The following is a 25,518-nucleotide window of genomic DNA, read 5'->3' as shown; positions in this document are numbered from 1 at the left end:
TAAGAGTTGCTATTTATTGATACACTATTTCACTGATACACTGCCTTCTCCCGCACTGATACCTTTTTTCTATTTCCCTGTGTCTACCCTTGAACAACTACCTCACACTGACTGATTACTTCAGCTCTATACTATGTCTTAATATCTGGTAGGTTTACTCCTCCAGCTTTGATCTCCTCCAAGACTGTCTTCACTATTCTTGACCCTTCATATTTTATATAAATGTGAAAATAAGCTCGTCAGCTTCCACAAGAAGACATCTGCTGAGATTGTTTTTCTTGTTATTGAATTGAATCTCTTTTTGGGAGAATCTTTTAAAAACCATAAACTTTTTAAAGGATGACATGATAAGGTGGGAAACAATATTTGCAACTCACATCAAAGTCAATGGGCCTCATGTAGAGATTAATATAAAAAAGAACAGCTATACAACAGAAATGGCAAAAGACAATAATGGATGGTATACAGAAAAAGAAATTAAATAGTCAAACTCATGAAAGTATGCTCAGTCAACATATGACAAAATTTTAAAATGTGACAATATATTCTGAGGCTGTGAAGAAACAGATGCTATTATTCTTTGATGATGGGAATATAGGTTGCCCTCCAATGGAAACAGTTTGGCCATATTTACCAGAACTGCAAATGTATTTTAATTTTTGATTCAGAAATTCAAATTCAGGGCCACATCTATGGAGAAACAACTCTATACTTGGCAAAAGTACAAGGCTATTCATCAAAGCCTTCTTTGTAAGAAAAAGTCTGAAGCCACCCGAAGTCCTCCAGCAGTGGTCTGGGTAAATGACTGGTGGTCCACCACACAATGAGATACAAGATCAATAGGGAATAAAATAAGGAAGAAAGTGTGAAAAGGGGAAGCACTTTGAGTCTCAATATGGAAAGATATCTTCCAGGTCACAATTCCCAGCAGGGCTGACCCTTGCTGGTTTCTCCTCCAGACTTCGAGCTGGCTTTTTTGAACACCTCGAGAAGTGGTTTGCTCAATGTGTCCTCAATGCCCGGGTCATCGTGGCCACCAAGATCAGTGAACTGGATTCAGAATTGGAGCTGCGTCTGCACCTGCACAAGCGAAGAGTCCAGCACATAGAGAAGGACATCCACAATGTCAGGGCAGGTGTGGGCCCAGCCTGGGAAGCCCATTGCCCTTGGGCCCCTCCTGCAGGACTTGCCCTCCCCCCCGCCATAGCCTCATGTTTGTTAGCTGCCCCAGGAAATGCTTTGCATATTATCATCACAGGGGGAAGATGTTCATGAGTGTTGGCACTTCTTAAGCTTGCAGAGAAAGGTAGTACTCAGATTCTTCACTTGAGACTTCTAAAAAACGCCTTCTTTTTCAAAAGCAGGTGTTAGAGGATGAAATGAGTGTCATCTAGTTTTAGCTCTTAGATTTCAGATCAGGTACAGACCCTTATGCTGGATGCTCTAGTGCTAAGCCTGTTGTTCAGAAATCAGAGTTCTCAGACTCAACTCTGGTTGTGTAACTGAGCAGGTTACCTGACATTTCTGGTCCCTCCCTTCCTGCAGAAGGGGGAGTTGGAAGTGGTAATTAACCCTCCTGAAATGATATAATGAAGTATCATGAGCACCTGTTATAATACACAGCCTCCAAAAGCTGTAACCATTATCTCTACTGTATTTATCATACTTAAAAAGACAGGCCATTTCTGTCTTAGGTAGTAGGCTCCATTCAGTGGAGGAGGGGCATGATCTTAATAGGACCTTTCAGTGAGTCTGTTGGTTGGTTTCACTCAAATTGTGCTTTAAGGTCTGCCTGCCATAGAGCTAGAGCCCCCTTTAGAGGTAACAGAGAGCTGCTACATAATCCAAATTCCTGTTTCCCAGAGCAGTGAAAGTTATACAGTCAAACTGGCCTCAGATCCCAATGCTTGTAACCTCGGGCAATTTGCCTAACATTTGGAACCTCCTTGTTCTCATAGGAAAAATGTGTGCATTAAATGCACTGAAGAATTCGGGGGAAAAGACTGCATGTGTACTGAGCAGAAGCTCCCTGAAGGCTGATTCCTTTTCCTTCCTCCATTCCCTGGCCCAATATATGGTATAGAAACCAATAGGGCCAGAGAGATGAATTCCAGTGTCGTAACATTTGTCTTTGTCAGAGGTGGGACTGCAGATCTTCCACCGCAGACAACAGGGAGGCCTGGGGGGCTCTCTGCTTGCCCTAATGGCCTCTGGTGGGGCTCTAGAAGCCCGATCCTTGTTCTTTCTATTCCATCTTGGAAGCCAGTTGGAACTCAGGCTCACTGGACGTGAGAATCCATTGATGTAGAGGAACAAACCTAGACGGCTTGGATTTGTGTTTCTTGTTGCTCCCCTTACCAGACTCTCCCACCTAGGTCTGAGCGCCCTCCTGCACTGTCCACTCATTCTCCTCTGCTCCTGGGGACTCTCTATCTCCCAGCTTTGTCTATCTGCAGCAGGCAGGGGTCTCTATCATCAGGGAGCACCCTGCTCACAGCCTAGCAGAGCCTTCTCTCTACTGAGAGACCCCAGGCCAAGCTCTGATTGCTCTCTTTTAGATCACAGCCCATTCCCAGCCCTGGTGGTGGTGGTGTGGGCAGGACAAGGAATGTTGACCTGAGGGGTCCCTGCTTTGTAGCTGGCCTAGGAGAGATAATGGGAAGGCACGGTTACAAGAAAGGACTGTGCAGAGGTGAGTCCGGTCCTGGAGGGCCTCAGCTCTCCTCACTCTCTTGCAGCTGAGCTCTTGCTTCACAAAGAACAATTGGACAGCCACTGTGCTGGGGTGGTGGAGATGCTGAAGAAGGAAAGGCTGATGTTCTGCCAGTTCCAAGAAGAGCAAAACACAAAGAGCAAAATCTTTCACCGCAAGATCTTTGACATGGAGCACATCTTCCTGAACACCACCAAGAGCCAAAAGTAAGAGGTCAGAGGTCTCCCTCCCAGCCACATGGCTCTAGAGGCCCAGCCAAGCTGCTGCTAGCAAAGGAGCAGAGGGCATTGAGGAGCCTGCTTTTGAGCTAACCTCTTCAGGAGAATCTAGATTCAAAATCTGTGGGCAGCATCTGGTGTGTGTGTGTTGGAGGGAGCAGTGAGCAGCCAAGGAGGAGAAGACCCCATATTCAGTCAGCATGCTAGAGCACAGACGATGTGCCCTGAAAGGTTGTGTCTGTGATGAGAAAGACCACTTCTTGGAGGAATCAGGAAGGCCTTGCATGAACCCAGAGGCACCCTGATGTGGGATGGAGGAAAGTGAGACGGATGAGTTTTCCAAGCAGAGAAGGAGCACTGGCTAAGCTGTGGGTTAGGGAAGAGCAAGGGGCTCCTGGGAAGCCACTCGGGTATGAGATGGAAACCTCAGTCAGGTCACAGGAAAGAACCTGGCAGGTGTCTGTGCAGCTGTCAGGCACACAAAAGGCAGCTATTCAAGAAAACTTGGATATAAAAAGGAATTTTGCAGGGTACTCTTTCACGAAAGTGGGGAAGCCACATTGCTGGGGGTCAGAGTCTACTGGAGGGAGGACAAGAATTCAATGGCACCTAGAATTCTTCTACCAGTTTTGTGGCAGCAGCCAGAGGGAGGAAAGCAATGCCCCCTGATCCAGCACACTCGGTGATCTGTGGTGGCCTGAACAACACATGGGCATTTTGAATTTCTTTCTAGTGCCCTCTGCTATCCAGAGAAGCTGGGCAGTGATTCTATTGGGCCTGCAGCTTGGCACTGTGTGTGGAGCTCAAGCAGTGTCCCAGGAAGCCCACCCAGGCCCTAGTCACTGCCCAGCCTCTCATGTCTCCCAGGCTGGTCACCATCACCATCTGCTCCTCTTCTATCCCCTGCAGGCTGGTCATTCTCAGCAGCACACTACGTCAGGAGCTGCTCAGCTATGTAGATGTCACCCAGGTGTCCCTGCGCAGCTTTCTACAGTACTTGGAGGAGAGCTTGGGCAAACTCCGCTACACCAACATGGAATTCATCAAGCACTGCAGGTGGGAGCCAGTACTGGGGCCTCTGAGCTACCAAGGTTTCTCTACCAGGAGGTGGTCTTATTTCTCCCTTAACTTTTCATTGTCAAACAGATACGAAGCATAAAATTTACTATTTGGCCCATATAGATGTACACTTCAGTGGCATTAAGTTCAGTGTTGTGCTCCCATCACACCCAGCCATCTCTAGAACTTCTCATCTAACTCTGTGTCATTGCATGCTGACTCCTCATTTCTCTCTCCCACTCAAGCCCCCGGCAACCACCATTTTACTTTCTGTCTCTATGGATTTGACTACTCCAGTTACCTGTTTCAAGAGGAATCTTACAATATTTGTCCTTTTTTATCTGGTTATTTCACTGAGCACACATAATGTCTTCAAGGTCTACCCATGTTGTATCAGGCACCAAAATGATCTTTCTGTTCAATATTGAATAATGCTCCACTATGCCTATATACCACACTTTGTTTATCCATTTGTATACTGATGGGCATCTGGGTTGTTTCTACCTTTGGAGTATTGTGGATAATGGTGTGAGGAACATTGATGTGCAAATAATCTGTTTTAAGGCCCTGCTTTCAATTCTTTAGGGCATATTCCTGGAGGTAGAACTGCTGGGCCAGATGGAAGTTTCTCGTTTTTAACGAACCATCATACTATTTTCCACAGCAGCTGCACCATTTTACATTCCCAATAGCAATGCAGAAGGATTCTAATTTCTCTACATCTTTACCAACGTTTACTATTTTCTTTCTTTTTTATAGTAATTATTTTAAGGGACATGAGGTAGTATTGAGTTATGGTTTTTATTTGTATTACCCTAGTTATTAATGATGCCAGATGTCTTTCTGTGTGCTTCTTGGTCACTTTTCCCCTGTGTTTTTCTCCCATGATTTTAACTCACTCCTGCATAAAAATGATCCTGTATTTAGTCTTTGACATTTGCAACAGGCTATATTTGGAGGGTTTTTTAAAGCTTATTTTAAAAATTAAAAATCTTTTACTCATTATAGCATAATCAAACACAGAAATATGTAAAGTAAAAATTGGAAACCCTCCCAAAATAAATTTACTATGTGGTATTCATAAGCCAAAAAAACCCCCCAAAAAACATTAGTCTTATAAAGAAATGGAATCCTAGGACACATATTGACTGTCAGCCCCTACCACTGCCAATAAATAACCTTCCATGCTGGTACCTGCAAGACTTGCATTTGTTTTAAATATTGCTAACATTTTCTATAAGTGTAGTTTTTTAAAATGAAAATTTGGAAAGTTGCAAAACTAGAATTAGAATTTGGCATACGCTAGGCATCTCCGTCCTGCATATCTCTGCATCACTCTAGAACTTTTCAGCTCCAAACTAGTTGATTTCTTCCTATTGTTTTTCCTAATCACTTATCCCCTCATTACTGTTTTATTTCCAGATAAATCTATTCATTGAGGTTTTTAACCTTAATCATTATAGTTTTCATTTCTATTTGTATTTGATTCTTTTGCCAAACTGGCTGTTTCCTGTTCACATTTTTTAGCTTCTCATTTATTTCCTTAAACATCTTATACTTTTTAACTTTATAATTTATGTCAGATAATTCTAAAGTCTGACATCTTGAGAGGGGTCCTGCTTCTATTCTCTGTTGCTTTTCTGGTTCTCATTCATGGCATCTTGCTTCCTTGTGTGTGTGTGTGTGTGTGTGTGTGTGTGTGTGTGTGTGTGTTTTATGAGTCACTCATTTTCCTTGGGATTTTATTTGTGGAATTCCTTGAGGCCTAGACTCACATGGAGTTCCTTTAAAGAGAATTCTTGTTTCTGCTGTGCAACTGAGGCCATTACCAATTTAGGACCAATTAAAAATCTCTGCTTGAGGTTTTTTCTTTTTGGATCACTCTGGAGAACATGAATTCAGCCTGATAAGTGTGTAAGAAGCCCAGTTTGTGGTTACAAAACCTCAGGGAAAAAGAGCTTTCTTTCCTCCCTCCCCTCGGATCTAGACCAGGCAGTATCTTGGTAGTAAGGGGGTTCATTTACTCCTGCAATCTCATTCCCAAAGTATCATCCTTGGAGTCCAGCTCCTGCTCCTTGCTGTCCCCTCCCCCTGTGCAGCCATCAAGACTCAAACTCAAAGTTTCTAGGCACATCTCAGCTTCAAAGCCTACCCATGTGCCAAGGGGATGTTTCACTCTGATTTTACATCTGAGAATGTCATACAATTCTTATCTTCACGCAGGTCTCAAGAAACTCTTCCATTTTTAATTCCACCCAGCATTTTATTTGTTTCACCTGGGTCTGTCAGGGTACTCAGTCTGACACACCAATGCAAATAGAAACCCTATACCACTCATTAATATTTGTTCCTGTGCTTGTACTACCTGTGTTTATTTTTCCATCGTCTTTTTCAGTCTAAAGATTGGAGGGAAAGTGTGTTGTTAACCACACAGCATTTGGGAAGGGCAGGAATGTTCAGGTCTTATTGCTGACTTTTATTTCTCCCTAATTATTATTAGATTGTTTTCAGAGGGAGGCAACTTTTCCCCTGAAGAAATCAACTCACTGTGTCATCAACTGGAGAAGGAAGCTTCTCGGATAGAGTTTGTTGAAAGTTTAATCATAATGACTATGGAGAAGATGGAGAGTGAATACCTGGACCAGGTCAGGGAGCCCAACCTACCCCTGAGTCAGGCCTCTGAGGGGAGAGTCATGGCCCTGTCTAAGCCATAATTGAGCCTTTCTCCTCCTCTTTCAGATTAAGCCCTCCTACTTTAATTTTTATCTTTCTCTACAGGCCAATGATGTCATCAACAAATTTGAGAGTAAATTTCATAACCTGTATGTGGACCTTGTTTTCATGGAGAAAATCCAGAGGTTGATGACAAATCTACAAGTGAACATCAAGTGCCAGGTAAGACAGGCTCATTACCCATCCCGTGGTTGTTTATCACACACAACTGCACACCAGGCACAGAGGCCACAGTGGCCGCTTACTTACCCTTTAGCTAGGAAAGACAAGTAACTCTTAACAGTCCTTGCATTCAATGCATTATTGCACACCACACATCCTGCTAACTGATTTATTTTAACTAGCTATGGTAATCCTCACAAGAACTATATGAGGCAAGCACTGTTTTAGCCTCATTTTAGAGCTAAAGAACCTGAAACTGAGGCAGAGAGTAATTCACTGATTTAGGCAGGAACACAGGCTTCTTTATTGATGGAATCAGAATGTAGACCCAGCTCCGACTGTCACCAAAGATTACAGCCTTAACCATGAACAGGCCATCTGGGCCCAAAGAAGAGGTGTGGGAGACCTGTGGGTGTGTACAGGAGAAGATTTAACCTGCAATTGAGGAAAAACAAATTTCCCGAGGTGCAGGTGCCATGAGCAGGGAGAGTGAGAGGGAGTGGGGAGCTGAGGGAGCAAAGGTGAAGAGGTCTGCAGGGTCTTGTTCAGGCGCTGGGGACAGGGAGGGTTCAGACAGGGCTGGGTACTTAGGGCCACATTGGAGGAGGGCTCTTTGGAGAGCGAGGCAGGAATGTGAAGCTGAAAGAATAGCAGCCTGGATAAGGAAGAGCCACCGAGAGCAGCATACCCTTCAGGGCACAGTTCAAGTACCCACTGGGGCTGGAACAGCAAGCTGTGGAAGATGGGCCTGTCTCCTAAGAGTAGCAGGTGCCTTCCAATAAAAGAAGTTTGCTGAAGTCTTGGACTCTGAGATAGGACTCAGTCCCTGCCTCCTGCCCCTGTCACCCCAGGAGCACCTAGTTCACTGTCAGTAAAACAGGAATCACACAAGGAACTTATAAGATTGTGGCACCAGTAAACTAGCTAAATGAGCAGTAAATGCATGCTAAGCTCTTGACAAGGTCCCTGGTGCATAGTGAGGGCTGTGTGGGGCCAGGCTTCAGCGGAGGTTCCCATTCCAAAAGGAGGGGGAGGAGCACTTTAGGGAGCAGGGCCCATAGGGTGTGGCACTCCTCCCCTGTTTAAGGAGCACATTCCTAATGGGCCTCCAGCTGTGCAGGGGTTGCATTTTTAGTAACAAGTATCATAAGCAAAATGCATTTCTATCATGGGCAATATCAAAAAGATGGAAAAGAGGGCCAGGGATTTAGCTCAGTGGTTCTGCTGCCTGCCTCACAAGCACAAGTCCTGAGTTCGATCCCTGGTACCCCCTGCCAAGAAAAAGATGGAAAAGATAAAAAAGAGATACTAATTCATGATTCTACCACATATAGTCATAATGCCTGTTAAAGATTTGATTTATTGTTGAGATTCTTTCTATATGTGAGAAGCTGGGGTGTATTTGAATTGACCTCTTGCTATTTATACAGTTATAAGCTGTATACGTTTTAAAAATCCTTCAGAAACACCCTCTGGAGCCACACCTGGTGGCACTTGCCTGTAATCCCAGCATTCCAAGAGGCTGAGGTAGGAGAATTGCAAGTTTGAGCCCATCCTGGGCAACTTAGTGACTAAGTGAGACCCTATCTCAAAAAATAAAAAAGGGATGGGGACATAGCTCAGTGTGAAGACCCTAGGTTCAATCCCCAGTACTGCAAAATAAACAAACCAAAAACCTCTCACAAAACAAGACAAACAAACCAAGTAAACAAACAAATAAATAAATACTCTTTGGATGACTTCCCTCTCCCGGATGTGCAGTGCAGCTGTTTTCCTAAGCATTCCTTTTAGGGGGCCCTGGGTGGGCTTCCCTTCTGGAAATGCTCAATTCTGTGAGTGCACTTGCACAGCCACTCTGCCTGCGTCCTCGGTGCCTTCTGAGAGTTGCCACCTTAGCCAAAGCAGGGACTGTCCAAAGCTCTTTTTGTCTTCTGGTGGTTATTACGCACTTGAACGCACTTTGGGGGCCCAGTTTCAATTAAATCAGACCTGTTTTTTAAATGAAAACTTTATTTCAATGTAATACAAGTAGATATTAATCAGGAAAATATTTTAAAAGTCTTGTATGAACAAATAGAGACCTATTTTATAGTAGAAATACTATAGTAAAATACTATAGTATTTTATAGTAAAAGCATTTTTAAAATTTCTATTGATCTATTTTCTGGTATAACTGTATATTTTATCCCCTGATTTCATCTTTTCACTGCTTAATTTCTCTGATACTTTGCTGGACCTTTAACCTGATCACAATATGTATTCTAGAAACAAAATTTCAGAACCTCTGGTTTTCTAGGTGGCAAAATCCAACTTGCAGACAGAAGGATTAAATTCTTCTCTGGAAGAGCTTCAGTGCAAGATAGAAGCTTGTAGAGGCCCAAGAGGAGATAAGACAGTGAGTGTTCTCTAGATTCTGCATGTGAGTAGTCAAGATGTATTGTGCCAGAATCATAAACTTGAAAGAAACTTACATCTGGGTACAGGATTTCTCCAGCACACGCAGAAGCTGGTGTGTCGCTGAGTTCTCCTACGTTTATGGCCTGTTTTACTCAGCAGAATGAAGGAAAAAAGAAAAGAGAAAGCACCCACCTCACCACCTCCTTAACCCCAGGGAAGCGTCTGGAGGCCAGTGGGGTGGGGGCTTATGTCCAGCTTGCTGGACCTCTTTCCCCTGTGATGTCACCAGGTATCTCTTGCTGGACTGAGAACTCAGCCCCAGATGAATGGCAGAAGCAAGGCTCTGCCCTCCCTACAGCCACTTCTTGTTTAATTTTTCACTTGCTTCTTTTGATCACTGCACATAAATTGCTTTTCTGTTTCCAAGCTGTGAAAAGTGAGAATTATAGAAAAGCTTGGCTGGAATGTGACTCTAAATGTCCCCAGATCCCTGATCAGCAGAGCAGGCCTCTAGATACCTACCAGCTTGTTCTCCTGCCGGGAGTGCACATCTCTGTCCCTGCTATTCCACATGTGCCCTAGCCACACAAGGAACCTTACTTTTGCAGCCCAACCAGGTGTCTCCAGAACCAGAAGGCCCAGCCCGAGGGTCCTGAGTAGAAGGCTTCCTGCTCACTCTGTTCAGCATTTTCCTGTCCATCTCAGTAGACAGAGAGTTTCAGTTGCACTTTTGTTAGCACTGACATTTACTTTTCTTTCTTTATTGCTCATTCTTATATAGTAATGCATGATTCTTGAGGAAAGTAGCATCCAGAAAACATAGAATGCAGAATAAATGTCCCTCTATTCTCATTTTCTACAGATACTCTCAAATCTGTTGTGCACATTTCTATACATCTGCTGAGTTGATTGCACTTCCACATGGTTGTGCAGAGAAAAGATGGTTCCTATAGTTTGCCAGTTACTTACCTGGTCTCCTTTATGAGTCCACCTGCTGAAGACTAGACAAAACTGGTTAACCCACTGTGACCTTTCAACGGGCCCTTTAGGGCAAGCTCTGCCTCTCTGGAACAGAACCGTTCAGTCTTTCACATTCCCTCCCCTCCCAAACCCGATCTGTCCTCTCCATCAAAGTGTTGGGTGCATACTAGGAGCTTGCCTAGCCTCCTGGGCAGGTGGAGACAGTGTCATCTTGGGGGTGCAGGTTGTTCCTATGTTGCTGGAGGAGACTGGTTTACAGTCTGCAGGGCAGTGGTTAGGAGACAGTAACAATGCCTTGGCTATGTGGTGAGGGTGAAGATGGTCAAGGGAGTGTCCTTGTGCACCTGTGGGGTGCTCCTCCAAGGGAGGTGTTGCCATGGTGATGGGCAGTCTACTCTGCTACACATTCCTACACACCCTTGCCACCTGCACCAAATGTTTCCTTCTAAACACACAATATTAGAGCTGAAGGAGATCCTACGAAATATTCCATGTCTCTATCTTATAGATGAAGAGACTGAGTCAAGCAAGTTTATGTCACTTGCCCAGAGTTGAACCCACAGAACCAGGAACAGAACTCCTCATGCCCTGGTCAGTGAAGGATTCGCAGCCCCAGTACAGCTGCCTGAGAGAGTCATCCCAGCATTCCCCACTCCCTTGGGGCCCTCCTGCACCCGAGAGACATCCTCGCCAGACCAGGCCCTGTTCTACAGTTCAGTGGAACCTGTCCACCCTCCACAGGCTACTTCCTTGGGGCTTTCTTCCTCCATGTTCCCACTAGGTGGTGACCACAGAAGACCTCCTGGGCTGTGTCAGAACTTGGAAAGAAAAACTGAATCAGAGGATTAAGTACCTCAACTGCAGCCTGGATATGGCGTCTGTGACTCAAGAGGTCTGTAGGGTAAGGACTAGGATAGGGCAGGGTGAAAGGTGGATAAGCTATTGTCTGAGCTCCCAGGAGACCTGACGGTCTCAATACAGCCTAAGGGAAGAGGAGACTCCGAGGCCTCTACTGGACTCCAGACCTCCTGGGATGCCATGGAAAGATCACAGCTGTGGAGTCAGACCAGGTCCCAAGTGGTTCACCTCCCTGCACTGGTCAGCCTCATCCTTCCCACCTGTACCCATGAGCAGCCACCAGCCTCTCCCTTCCCACTTCACCATTTCTTCCAAGCCCCTGTCTCTTGCCCATCTGGCTGCCTGTGTCCTCTCCTATTCCTTATGGTCCATTCCCTGGAGCTGTAGCTAGACCAAACATTGGAAAATGCCCAAATACCTACATCATTCCCTTGCCCTCAAGGTCAAGTCCAAACCCTTTAACCAGACACACATACCAGCTTCTATGGTCTTTTGTCAGCGGCCCTTTCAACTCTCTTCTCCACATTAGACTTCACTTCCTCCAAGCCTTCTTTTACCCCGTGCTCTGTGTATGAGTGTCCTAGCCCCAGAGCACTTCCTACTTCCTCATGAAGCCCTGAGATCACATGGTGAGGTCTCCAACTAAAGGTCTGTCCACCCCTAGACTGTGAGCCTTGCAAGGGCAGTGCCTGTGCCACTTTCACGCCTGCTCGGTCCTCACACCAGGCTGTGCACACATGAGATGCTCAGCCACTCCAAGGAGGGCCTGAGAGCCAGCCACTGCAGGAGTAGGTCACTTCTGTCACTGTCCAGCTCTGGCTGTCCTTTCTTCTGCGGGGAGGCTTCCTCACCAAGCAGCCTGTGCTTGCCACCCATCTGCCTCTGGTACTGCACCCTGGGAAACAGAGGCTCTCATGGTCCAGCCTAGGCTCTTCTTTCAAGGGGCTGGCAGGAGACAAGCCTCCGAATAAAATAGGAGCCAGCTCAACTAAGTGGCCTTTCTCTAAGGTCTGTTAGAGGGCTATCAGCCACTCACTTAGCCTCCACTCCTCACCCATTTGGTCAGAAGTGCCACCCAGGCACCTCTGAAGCCAATCCTGCAGGTCTCATTTCGATCTCACAGAAGGTGCTAGATCTTTTCCCTGAAAACACCGTCCCAATTTTGACCAAGCATTTATTTGTGTAAATGTGCATAAATGTCTTTTCTACATAGGTTGCAAGCGCCATGAGAACAGGGACCTCATGTGGCCTTTCTACTTTTGTGTCCCTAAGACATAGGCAGAGCCTTGTGGAGAGCAGGCCCTCAGGAAAGGAATGAATGTTTCTTTTTTCTTTTTTTTTTTTTTTTTGGTACCAGGGATTGAACTCGGGTCCTTGCGCTTGCGCAGCAGGAGGCGAAACCACTGAGCTAAATCCCCAGCCCATGAATGTTTCTAAAGACACAAATGAGTGTCTTATCTCTCTAAGAGAGATAAGAGACTACCATTTTATAGTAGAGGGAACAGAAGCTCCAAGAGGCCAGGCTTGCCACCAACCACTGCTTGAACAGGGTAACAATGGAGTGTGAACCGGCCTGCTGCCTCCCTAGCACCTGGCCCCTCACACTCAGCTCTTCTCTCTGGCCCACAGGACACTGCCCCGACTGACCCAGAGGTAGAGAGTGACAATTGGATGTCTTCAGGGACCCTCAAGGAGGAGGCCAAGGTGGGCCTAGTCAACCCTGAGTCCTTTGCACAGCCATTCCGCATGGGGAGGCCAATGATTGAAGACCCTGCTGTGGAGGTGGTCAAGAAGATCCTGCAGTGAGTGCCTTCAAAGGCTGGTTTTGGGGTCCTACATAGCAGGGCTCCCGTGGGAGCCCGCCCCTGGGAGCCTGTGACCTTGGGTAAGGGGCTACCCCTCTCAGAGCATTGGCTCTTTTTGAACCTGAGCTCACGACAGGACCTATACAGGTAGTATTGAGGACTCACTGAGCTGCTGCCTGGGCCATCCTGACCTGTCCTTGTGGTCACTCATGGTGACTACAGAAAAACTCACATCTTTTTCTTTTGTTTTATATTTCCCAGCACAAGCTCACCTCACCAGTGTGATAAAGACCGGACACATAAAGGTAGAGGCAGGCAGGCTTGGGTTTGGAGCAGCTGGTGGTGGGGAAGCTGGTGACACTTGTGGCCCATCCTTACCTCCTGTCCTCCAATCTTGTCCTGGGCACTCATCATCCAAAGTCTCGAAGCAACATCATTGCCAGCCAGAGAGCCCTATGAAGAAGGCCTTGCCTAGTACCAGTTCTACCTCAGCAGCAAGGTAGGAATCTTCCCAGACCCCAACCCTGTCCCCCCAAACAAAGGCCAGAGATGACTCAGAATGCCCCACCTGTGCTTGTGCTCTGGGACTCCATTGGCATCCAGTGCCAGAGCGGCTGATCTGATGATGGCTTTGGTCATGCTTGAGCTCATCCTGGGGAGGCATGTGACCCACACACATCTCCCACCGGGGGAGGTGTCTGAGAGTTGGGTGGTTGTCCATGACATGGCAGGTGTATCCTAGCCCTGCCACCACCCCCTGTGCATGCTCATGGTTAACAAGGGGGACATTTGGAGTCACAGAGCTGATGCTCCTGGGGCATCATCACAGAGGTGCAAGAGTCTTGGGCTTTGGTGCCCTGGCCATTTGCTCTGACAATGAGCCCTGTATGGGTCATTAGACTGGAGGCTCTGGTTACCAGCCCCCACATGAAGGCTTTATGGCAGTTGGATAACAGAAGCCATGTGGTTGTGCCAACTTCCTGGATCTTTTATAAGCCCTGGTTGATATGTCTTAATACCTGCTTTTGAGAAAGTGGGAGGAGCCCTGCTCTGCCTTACCTGCTGAAGATCTTTTTGAACCCGAGTGCTATGTGCAATGTGAAGAGGAACAAAGACCAACCAAATGAGTGAAGCAGAGGCAATTACTGTAGGAGGCAGTGGGCCACCAGCAGGGTGGGAGTAGGCTACCACCTTGGTGGATTCAAGAGCAGATGGGGAGCAGGAACCTTACAGTGGAAAAGGGAGCTGGTGGGAGCCAGCCAGCTGAAAGTGGGACAGCCTGTGGGGTTGGTTAGGGTGCACATCCGGTTTTCTCTGGATGATCCTAAGTTAGAAATAGGGACAAACATTGGGAGAGTTGTCATTTACTAATCAAGTCCTGGCAATTTGAGGCCTATTATTATAGGGATATTGTTTAGCTCCCTGCCCTATCACTAGCAATAGCAATCTGACTTCCTGAAAGTCTAATTCCCAGCAGGCTGGCTCTGGCTGCTTATCATAGCAAGGGGGACAGAGTCCTGGGCAGGGTGCTGCAGGTAGTGAATTAGAGTTCTGTTTGCCCATAGGTGACCCAGCCATTGTTCGTTTCTGTATTCAACCTCTAGGTGACTGTCTTGCTGCATGTCACTAGGGCTGCCACAGGTACCTAGCTCAATTTACATCATATCAATAACACTTAATTTCTTAGTATAAGCACATCCCAAATATTGCATAGAATATACTTAAGACTAAAAGTTACTCATTGCTTATGTGAAATTCAGGTTTAAATGGCATAACATATCTTTATTTTCTAACCCTAGTGACACTACCTGTGGCTCAGCTTGCTTTTCTTTGGGTCCTCACCACAGCAAAGGGAGAGTGCACATTTCCGGGTTCTGAGCCCCTCTGCCCTTTGCCCTCTCTCAGAGCCCTTGGTTGGACATTAGCAGTAAAGGCTTCACCCCAAGATGAAGTTGTCTCCAGAGCTGTTGAGGAGGCAGGAAGCATCCTCCAACTTTTCAGGCTGGGCTGCAACAGCCACAGACCTGCCTTTCCTCTGTCCCCAGACTGCAGAGCACTGACACACCTTTGTCCCACAGCCTCACACGGCATTCCAAGCTCATCAAAATGGAAAGAAAGTACCAGGTGCTCGGGAACAAGTCTCCTCCTCCAGCTGAGTAAGTGATGACAGAGTTCCCTTTAACTGCATTGTTTCAGGGTGGTGGCATGGGGGGATCTGACTCTACTGAGAGGAAAGTAAGAAAGGGAAAGGGGATGGCGAGCTCAATAAAGAAAAGGGCAGGGAGGGAACAGTTAAGGGTCAAGGTCAGTTTGTCTTGGCCTATTTCCTCTAAGTTTGTTAAGAGACACTTTCACCAAAATTTTGTATTTTTCAAGCATTTCATTGGTGGCAGAGCAGCAGATACTTATGAGGTTTGGGGTTTTTTGTAATTTTTTCAATGCTTCCCTCCCCACCCTCATTTCTATTTTCCTTTATATTATCACTTCTCAGTGATTAAAACAAAACCTGGCCTGCTTTGTATAGCTTCATTTTAAGCAAACCAGAAAAATATCAAGTTCAGAAAATTAAGAGCCTTGGAGAAAGTCGAGCTCCACAGAGAAGTCTCAATTCCACCTAACCAGGGACCCTACATATAGTACCTCTTCTTGTCAGCCTTTTTGCCCAGGGTCTGATCTCTGGAGCTGGGAACCATGTCCTTTGGTGCACAGCTGCTCCACCAGGAGACTCAGGAGTTGCCTGTCTGCAAGTCATCACTAGACACACCCTCAGCCCACACATCAAAGACATTCTGCACCATGAAGACCTCGATTCTCTGTTTTCTGTAGTTCTATGTCATTTTATCATATGTAGACTCCTGACATCACCACCATAGTCAAAATACAGAACTGCTCCATCCCCGCAAAAATCTCCCTCTTGTTACCCATTTGTATGCCACTCTCCACCCTAAGCCACCAGGAATCTGCTTCCTATCCCTATAATTTTGTCACTTGGAGAATATCATACAAATGGATGCATGCAGCATTTGACCTTTATTCAGAGTGGCTTTTTGTACTCAGCATAATGACCTTGAGACCTGTCATAGTCCATCTGTCCTACAATACTAGAATAGCTGAGACTGGATAATTTACAAAAAGCAAAGATTTACTTTACAGTGCTGAAGACTGGGAAGTGCAAGGTCAAGGCCCCAGCATCTGGTGAGGACCTTCTTGGTGCAGAGCATCACAGAGCAGAGTAAGAGAGAGAGCAGAGGGTAATGAGAGTGAAGGAGAGAGGGAAAGGAAGAGGGCTAAATGCATCCCTTTATCAGGGACTCACTCCTCTTTTTTTTTTTTTGGTACCGGGGATCGAACTCGGGACCTTGCACTTGTGAGGCAAGCATCGGAACCACTGAGCTAAATCCCCAGCAGGGACCCACTCCTCTTAAAGGCCCACCTCTCAACACTTTGCATCAGGGATTAAGTTTCTAACATATGAACTTTGGAAGACACATTCAAACCATAAGAAGATCCATCCAAACTGTCACATATATCAATAGTGCATCACTTTGTATAATCAAATGACCAAATAGATTTCATAATAGAAATGACCACAGTATTTTAGTGATTTTTTAAAAACCATCCATAGGCTAAATAGAAAAACATTAATTAAGCATTTATTAAATCTCTGAAAGGAGAAATTGCTCAGAAAAGAGAATCAGACTAATCCTATCTGTATCACCACATTGGGACCCTGGCCAGAAGACTTCTCCCCAAGCCTCAGTCTTTCCATCTGTACAATGGATAAAAGGAGAACCCTCCTCTTATAGTTGTAGAAAAGAACCAGTGAGTTCTCATGGGTCCCAAACTGGACTCCCTTCAGTAACACAGGTCAGTCATCCTGAGAAGCACTAGTAGAAATCTTGAAATATGGGAAACTTGTAGGGAAAAAAGGCAAATAAATACATTAGTCTTTCCCATACCCCCAGGTTATTTCCTAAAGAACATTTAGCAGGAGAACTCAGTAGGGGCAAGGAGAGGTTTAAATTGACCATGCACAAAGGAGGCAGCAAAAATGGAGATAATAATGTGAGGGAAACACTTAACCTCAATGAAATATGAAGAAATGGAAGTGGAGCAGCAGGTCCACACCATATTTCACCTGAGATTAACCAACACATACATGGATTTTTGTGGAAACTGTCAGTTTGGGGTGGGACTTGGAGATGGTCCCTCCCTTTCACTGAGAGTTGGGAGTCAACAGCATGTTGGCTTTCCCGAAAGCAATTTGGCAAGGTTTAGTGAAGCCCATGTCCTAGTTGCTTTTCTTGTCCCTGAGACAGACCCAAAGTTGAAGAAGGAAAGGTTTATTTTGACTCAGTTTGTAGAGGTTTCAGTCCATAGTTGGCTGGCACCAAGGCAGGGTGGTCTGGCAGAGGGGCAGCGCAGAGGAGAAACAGTTCGTGATGAGCAGAAGACAGCAAAGTAGCGAAGTAGTGAAGTGAAGCAGCAGCAGCAGCATCCTGCCTCTCCCTTTTATCCCTTCTAGTGGTGCTCTTTCAGTGGTGTCACCCACACCCAGGGTGGACCTTCCCATTACTGACACCCAGAACTATGCCAAACCAATCAGCGGACTAATTTAGTAATCACAAACACTTAATCCCAGCATCACACATCCTAGACCCAGGCACCTCTGAAAAGCCCCCACTTACGACCACAGGAGGCTTTGGGGGGACATCGAGAAACAAGCCATAACACTCTAAAATCATGCCTTTTTGTAGCTCTTCAGGTATTTCTCCCAAGGAGATCATTCCACCATGAAGAAAAACTTCTTGCACAAATATGTTCCATGAAATACTGTTTATGCCAATCAAAAATGAGAAAAACCCTAAAAGTCTAAAATTAGAGCATTGTAGACTATGATACATGTATATTTAATGCTGCTTTACAGCCATTTAAGAAGATGATCACAATATGGAGGACACTTAGAGCTTAATAAGTGAACAGAGCAGAATGTAAAATCACATACATCTAATTATGGGTGATTTTATAAAGTAAGTAGAAGAAAATACATTTAAATGTTGGCATTCATTTTCCCTTGTGTTTCAATGTATTCCTAATTTTCTTTAAGTACGATAAATGAATTTTAAAATGAAAGACCAAGTGACCCATATACACACATACAATTTAGAAAGTGGCAAACATGATGTATGTGTATAGCAGTCACTGTGACACTTTATACAGGTAGTGAAATATTACTGATGCTTCGTGCAGTTTGAATACATCTGTACTTTATCTTATTCTTGATTTCAAAATGTTTGACCTAACTGGGCAGGAATATCCACCGGGTCTGTAGAACTTTCCTTACACACCCCTGGAGTGTGCACCATGGGCCCCCGGGCCAGAGTGAGTAGGAGGATGTTTGCTTCTGCAGGAAGTCCTGCTCATTTGATCACTGTTTATAAGCCATCCTTCTTTCTTCTTTCAACCAATACTGCGGCACTGACAGGTGCAGGCCCTGCACTTGGCTGGAGATTGCATGGTGAGCAAAAACAGACACACAAAATCCACATCCTGTGTTAAAATAAACTCAGACACACTAAAGTGTTAACAAGTTTGTCTGAGCACACAGCAGTTCATGAACCGGTCAGTGTCAGATGATAAGTGGTTTAGGCCTCCACCAAGGAATACAGTACCAGGAAAATACTTTTACAAGGAGTTCACAGAAGCAAGACTAAGAAATGCTTGGATTGGGCCAGGGATTTAGCTCAGTGGTTTCACCGCCTGCTGTGCAAGCACAAGGACCCGAGTTCAATCCCTGGTACCAAAAAAAAAAAGGAGAAGAAGAGCTTGGATTAGCTAAAGTGGTAAGTCTCTAGTTAGGGGTTAGTTGGCTATTTCTGATCAGTTAAGCTTAAATTTTGTTTTCCTAGATCATAACATTTATTCTGAGTTTGCTTCCCTTTAGTTTATGTAGGAACTCCAGGTAATAGAGCTGTTTCAGCCTAATGACCTCCCAATTCATATTTTAAACACCTGGTGGAGTTAAAAATCAGTTGAAAGAGATGAATAGTGATCATGATTTTAAAAGTAATCCCAAATCTTCATGGTTAGAGGGTTATGGGGGTGAGGAGCATTCTGGAAGTATTAGGCAGCTGGGAATTAGCACTAAGCTGAGATCCAAATGTGACCAAGAAGAAAGTTTGCAGCTTCTTTTTGGAGAGGAATCAGAGTGTGCACAGACCTAGGGCATAATAAGTAATTATGAAGGATGACAGCCCATCCAAAGTACTTAGAAGTTCTGTTTGGTTGTGTTCATGTTGAGATATTTAGACAAGGCCCATCAGGGATCTGCTCCTGTGTATTGCAGGGACTTTAAAGGGATCATCCTGACCCTCCTGTGGGAAAGAAGTGAGCACTTGCTGTCTGTTGCAGAGGTAAGATCCACTGCCCATGTGCCTGAACCCACCCTGAAGCACATGCCAGCTGCCTGTGCTTCTGCAGTCATTGATCATGGATACTTGGGAGTGAATGACAAGAGATGATTTCACCTTCTTCATGACCTCCCTACCTTCTGTCACCTTCTGTGCTTTTTGTCTTCCTAGAAACCCAACCTCTTTCATTCAGCATTTAATTTACGCATTTAGGCAGTCCTCAAACATATCTTAGATATCATCTGCATATCAGGTACTGGGTGTCCCGAGAGGAACAAACCTGGCCTCTGTCTCCAAAGAGCCCAGAACCCTGCAGGAGACCAATAGTCATGGCGGGAGCACAGGAAGAAGGTGGGGCTGTGGCAGTGGCCCCTGGCCAGCACCAAGCTCTAGCACACCGTACATAGTACTGGTGCTTTCTTCCACAGAGCTGGGGATCCTTGTCCGTCTTTGTGGCCCATAGTCTGTGCCCAGCATGGTGCTTCCTAGTAGGCTCCCAACCTAGTCACAGTTTGAGATTCCATTGATTTGGATCTTGAAGGACAAATAGGATTTGTTATTCACTCACTTAACAAGTAACAAGGGCTCACTCTGGCCCTGAGTCATAGTGGGTGGGCTCTGTCTAGGAGACAGGAGGTGCGAGGGCAGAGGGGGAACATGAGCAAAGACTAGGAGGTATGGTAATGAGGGTGGGTGGGTGGATCCAGGAGCCAAGGCTAGAGTCCCATAGGGAGGATCTTCACCCAAGCATGATCATTCCTCTGCGGCAGGATTTTTACCGAAAAGAGAAGCGCCCAGTCACCAGGCCTGACTGCATGTATGAGACTTTGGACCAGTGTACTGAGCACATCAGTAAGAAGATCCTAGAGTACCAGAGCCAAACCGATGAGTACCACAACTCCTGCCTCATGGGTACGTGTGTTTGGCAGGCTGCCAGGCAGGACCCAGGTGGGGCACAAACCCAGGGACAGTACTTGGCCTTGACCTCTCATCACTTGAGATCGCTAGGAGGCACAGGAGACTCCTTGTGAAAAGGTGATCTCTTAGGATTAGATAAAAGCCATGGTTAGCGTTAACTGGAGAAAAACAATGCAAAAAGAAAAGTTTACTTTCCTTGAGAAATGTAGTGATTTGTACCACTGAAAACACTTTGTTCCTTCCATAGTTATTCTTGACAACTCTATGGAAACATTTTCTTGTCATACAATTCCCATGTGTAATGCACACTTCAGAGTTTTTTTTAGTCTATTTACAGTGTTGCAGTCATCACCACTGCGATTCTTAAAACCTTCATCACCTTATCCCCACCCAGCCCTACACTGCAAACAATCCACTCAATGCCTCTATGGTTTTCCTTTTTCTATACTATCAGGTGAATGTACTCACGTGGCCTTTTGTAACTGAGTTTTTTAATTTTGCATAATTTTTTTTCAAAGAAGAAAGGCTTTTTATGGCTCATGGTTTTAGCAGTTTCAGTCCATTGCTTTTAGGCCTGTAATGAGGCAACATCACAGCAGGAGCAACTGGCAGAGAAAGCTGTTCTTCTCATGATGGCCAGGAGTCAAAGAGAAAAACAGGAAGGGGCCAGAGGCCCCAGATCCCTTTTAAGATCACAAACCAATGACTAGACTTTCTACCACTAGGCCTCATCTCTTAAAGATTCCACCACTTCCTGGCAGTGCCACAAGCCAAAGACCAGGCCTTCAACACATTGACAATTATCCAAACCATAGCAAGCGGACTTTCAAAATATTTCTTTGTCTTTTCTATTCCTTTTACTTGAGGTGTAAACATTTATAAGTTTTTCATTCAAGTTTCACTCAGGGACAGTAAAAACAGATTACAATCAAAGTGCTATTAAGCAAACACAGCTCTACAAGTTACATCCATATTAGATCAATTTGCTAAAAACCATCCTTTGTTTTTTATTTGCACATATTGATTGTACAAAATAATGGGTTTTATTGTGACTTTTTCAGCATTGCCTAATGTTTTGCATGTTGTAGATTGTGTCAGTACATCCTTCCTGAATATTCAATGCTGCTGACTTACTACATTGCTGTGCTGTGCTCTGCCATTTCAGAGGCAGCCTGGGGGAAAGGAGGGAGGGATTGGGGAAAGTCAGACCTGGGGCCAAAAGTATAACTTTGCCATGTGCTCTCACTTCCCTGAGCCTCAATTTCCTTGTCTATAAATGGAAGATAGTAACAACATCCACCTTGGAAAGTTTTTATGAGGATTAATCCTTTGGATGGATTTGCATGTACAGGGAATAAATGGTCAGCAGTATCTCTCATCACTATGGTTGTAGAATAACTAGAATTGAAGCTACAATCTTTATATCTCTAGCTTATACTTTACCCCAACTGAGCTCTGAGAGATCCTATCCTACATGATTATCCTCAAAACAAAGGTCTCATGGTCAAATGGGTTTGGAAAATGCTACAGATGAGGTCTCTCTCTGGCAGATTCATAATTCTCCACAAGAGAAGACTTGCATATCTTTAGTTTGGCAGGCTAGTGTCCTCACTACTGAAAATACATAAAATGCTGGATAAAATATTTTAGGGCTAACATTTTTTAAACTCATGGATGAGCTAGTTGTAAAGTAGAAAACATATAAAAGCCAAAACTTGAGTGACAATAGGACCACTGGATGATAAATTAGTTACTGCCCTAAATGCACTTGCTGACTCCACCTGAAGTAGAAAGTTCCACACAAAGTTGGAACCTCACAGGGCTCCACCCATGGAGTAAAGTGAAGGCGATATAAACCAAGTTCCTCCTTTTTAACAATGAGGAAACTGTCTTATTTAAAAAAAAAAAAACACCAAAAAAAAAACCTTGGTACTAGGTAAAGGGGAAAAAAACTTGAATGAGAATCAAGAACTATGAGTCATCTCTTATACTGATTGTTTCTAAACCTGAATTCACATTTATTTAAATATGAATTCAATTTTGTTTTTGTGCATCATCCAAATGATCTCAGACTGATACTTTAATTTAAAATGATCTTGAGTTGTAGCATCCAAAACTTGCTTGTTAGAGATTCCTTAAAATCTTCTTTAGAGACCCTCCCTTCAACTTAGACCTCAGAGGATTCCCACAAATAAAATTCCCAGAATCAGAGTTCACCATAATGAACAAAGAATAACAAAACCTATGCAAACACAAGGAAACAAGGCACCTTAAGCAAGAGGCACAGATGTTGAAATTATCATACACAATATAAAATACTTACATAATAGTTAAATAAAAGAGGGAATTGGAAATGTGAGTAAAAGGAGCAAGAGATTATTAAAATGACAAAGTGGATAAAAAAGAGAATAAATAGAACTCTATTATGGTTTGGATCTAGATGTCCCCCCAAAGCCTCATTCGGTCATAGGTGGGTGAATCTAGTGTGTGATGCTAGGATTAAGGGTATGTGATTACTAAACCACCACACATGAGTGAGTGATTGGTTTGGCACCACCCTAATTCCAGTAGTCTGAATAAGATAAAGGTAGAGGAAAGATACTGTCAGGCTCTCTTGTTGCTTTACTACTGTCTCTCTGCCATGAACTGTTCTCTGAGATGCCCCTCTGCCAAGCTGCCTTGCTTTGGAGCCAGTTGATTATGGACTGATACTTCTACAAACTGTGAGCTAAATAAGCCCTTTCCTCTTTAACTTTTGGTGCTGGATATTCTGTCTCAGCAAAGAGAGAAAAGTAACACAGATCTAAAAAGGGAAAATTAAGACTTGAAAATTTAAGGCTAGGAATGGGTTTACTACTTACTAAGTTATCCACAGCTGAAGATGAAATTGGTGATCTGGAAGGTAGATCCAAAGAAAATATCCAGACTGCAACACAGAAAGATAAAAAGATGAAAATATGTGAGAGAAGTGAACAGATGTGAATGAAAGAGCAAGTCTAATATACGGCTATTAGGGATACAAAAGGAGAGAGTGGAGGCTAGATCAAGGCCATATTTGAAGAGGTGATTGAGAACTTGCCAAACTGCTGAAAAACATGATGCATTTTAAATGAGTTGAGAAGGCAGCAGAGTATATAGAGGACAAACCCTTTGAACTTGTGTAACCAATATTTTCTATATTGGTTTGACTACAGGACTCTTTTGATGGAATCCCTATCACCATGTGGTTTCCCTTTGGGAAACTGCAGTGGGCCTTTGTTGGAGAGATCAGTTCAGCAACTTGGTTTCACTATGTCCTTTCCTGTGGCCCCTACCCTCAATTCCTGCAGAATTGCGACTCCAGATGAAGAGATTTGAGGAGCTGTTGCCCCAGGTGTGTTGGCTGGTGACGGAGAATTTTAAGGATCAACACTGGCAAAAGTTTTGCACCACCATGAAAGACATCCGGGCAGAGTTTGAGAAGCAGCAAAAGCAGCTGGAGAGAAGGAAGGTGAGAGATCCAGGACCAGCCAGTTCCACACCAGGACTTAGGGTTACTGGGAGTTCAGAATGGAGGCAGGTCATGGACAGCTAAATCCAAGAGAAGGAGATGAGCTGGGCTTGGGTCCTTCACACACCCAGGTCATAAGACACATTTGTGTGGCCATGGCCTTAATTAACAGAATACATAGACCAGGGACATTCTGATACTGATCTCAAGTCTGCTGCAGAATTCAGCAGCAATAATCCCTGCTAAATTCTGGATTATTTATTCAAAGGATCAAAATGCCCAGAAGCTCCATCCAAATCTTGGACACCCCCAAAATTTCCAGCAAATGAAGTCTCTACATGCTTCAGAAAAGAAAAGACAAGAAGAGCTGAACCATGCAATCAAGATGACCAGGGAAAGGTTGGAGGTCAGTAGTGCTGTTGACTCCTAGTTTGGGTGCTGGGGGCCATACTGCCCTGCAGAAAGTTGGCTCTGGTGGGCAGCCACTGGCAAAGGACGTACCTTGGTTGGCACCTGGGCCAAAGCAGAAATGAAAGTGGGTGAGTTTTGTAGGTGAAATGGTCATTATTGGGTGTTTTACTTTGCATTTCTATGATTTCTAAATTGTTTAAAAAATTAGCAATTGAATTTTTTTCATGATCCACATCTACTTTTATTTCCTCTTCAGTGAAATGTCTGTGTGTGTTCCTTAGCCATTTTTGAATCACTGCTTATCCTCAAACTAAATCAGCTCTTGGGAGAGGCCCCCGACTCTGAGGACCAGTTGCTGGTTAGCTCTGAGGCAACTGGCACCATGGTTTTGGGCTCAGCTCACCAGCAGGATCCCCACATCCTCTCTACAGTACCAACCCAGCTGTCCCTCATCTGGCCTTGGAGGGAAGCTCTCCCCCAACTCCATGCTTGCCCCTTTCTTCCAGGAATTTGCAAGGAAATACAGCCACTTGTTCATCACCAGCTTAGCCGCTTTCACCGAGAAGCTTCTGTTGCAGCTGGATGAAGTGGTTACTGTGGACGACATCCAGGTTGCCAGTAAGTGCACAAGGCCTGTGCTCTGGTCCCAGGGGTCAGGAGAGGCTTGCAGGGGGTAAGAAGTATCTACTTTTCTCCAATTTCACCAAGGTAAAAACTGAGGAGACTAATTGATTTTGTTTTCATTAGGAATAATTTTTTTTATTAAAAAGGCAAATGCTAGATGGATCAATGATAATATGTAAATAAATAAAATCCTAACAGTAAATATTTTCATATGCTTTGGGTTAAGGCCAACTTTTCTAAGAATGGCACGAGAACCAGAAACCATGAAAGAAATAGCTGGCACTTCCCTGAGGCTAAAACAAAAACAGAAAAATGTCAAATATTAAAAAAAAAGAACCACAAATTGGAAATGTATTCCTCACAACCTATGCATCAGAGAAAAGGTTATCCTCTCTGTGGTACAAAGAACTCTCACCAGTCACATTTTTTAAAAGCAGACAAAAAATAAACTCATGTAATTCAAAAGAGAAGCAGTTCTGTGGCCAATGACTGAAAGACGCTCCACCTCACTGATGATGGAAAATGTGAATGTAAATATTATGGAGATATCATTTCTCATAGATATCATTTCAATAGACTGCCAAGGGTTCAACTTTGGTAGCAGCCACCCATGCCAAGGATATAGGAAACACAGGCCCCTAAGGGATCCTTAGCAGGTATCTTGTAGGACCACATCTTGATAACTACTTTCTTGGAGAATCCTTTGTCAGGTCCCATGAAAATTCTACATGTGGCCAGA

The 25,518-nt window shown here is 44.6% G+C and overlaps 1 protein-coding gene across 8 annotated transcripts in view; it reads left to right on the top strand.

Moving 5' to 3' along the window:
* The window catches only part of Ccdc180 (coiled-coil domain containing 180), a 51,819-nt gene that overhangs the window by 21,988 nt on the left and 4,313 nt on the right, over positions 1 to 25,518 (top strand). For 4 of the 8 annotated variants that reach the window (XM_087183641.1, XM_087183640.1, XM_087183645.1 and 1 more), the window contains 16 exons: positions 960 to 1,135; positions 2,739 to 2,919; positions 3,841 to 3,987; positions 6,491 to 6,635; positions 6,769 to 6,885; positions 9,182 to 9,280; positions 11,045 to 11,164; positions 12,751 to 12,923; positions 13,188 to 13,231; positions 13,347 to 13,425; positions 14,972 to 15,082; positions 19,273 to 19,339; positions 20,107 to 20,248; positions 23,584 to 23,744; positions 24,013 to 24,150; positions 24,662 to 24,773. In XM_087183641.1, the coding sequence (XP_087039767.1) occupies positions 960 to 1,135; positions 2,739 to 2,919; positions 3,841 to 3,987; positions 6,491 to 6,635; positions 6,769 to 6,885; positions 9,182 to 9,280; positions 11,045 to 11,164; positions 12,751 to 12,923; positions 13,188 to 13,231; positions 13,347 to 13,425; positions 14,972 to 15,082; positions 19,273 to 19,339; positions 20,107 to 20,248; positions 23,584 to 23,744; positions 24,013 to 24,150; positions 24,662 to 24,773 (2,012 nt within the window). The remainder of the gene's footprint in view (positions 1 to 959; positions 1,136 to 2,738; positions 2,920 to 3,840; positions 3,988 to 6,490; positions 6,636 to 6,768; positions 6,886 to 9,181; positions 9,281 to 11,044; positions 11,165 to 12,750; positions 12,924 to 13,187; positions 13,232 to 13,346; positions 13,426 to 14,971; positions 15,083 to 19,272; positions 19,340 to 20,106; positions 20,249 to 23,583; positions 23,745 to 24,012; positions 24,151 to 24,661; positions 24,774 to 25,518) is intronic. The other 4 variants (XM_087183638.1, XM_087183639.1, XM_087183642.1 and 1 more) reach the window with 4 other exon arrangements.

The sequence above is a fragment of the Heterocephalus glaber genome, unplaced genomic scaffold, assembly GCF_053883595.1.
Source record: "Heterocephalus glaber isolate CG9 unplaced genomic scaffold, H.glaber_assembly_v1.0 deba00001481, whole genome shotgun sequence".
Taxonomy (NCBI): Eukaryota; Metazoa; Chordata; class Mammalia; order Rodentia; family Bathyergidae; genus Heterocephalus; species Heterocephalus glaber.
The sequence above is the reverse complement of the archived record's forward strand: the minus strand, read 5'-3'. Positions and strand labels throughout refer to the sequence as shown.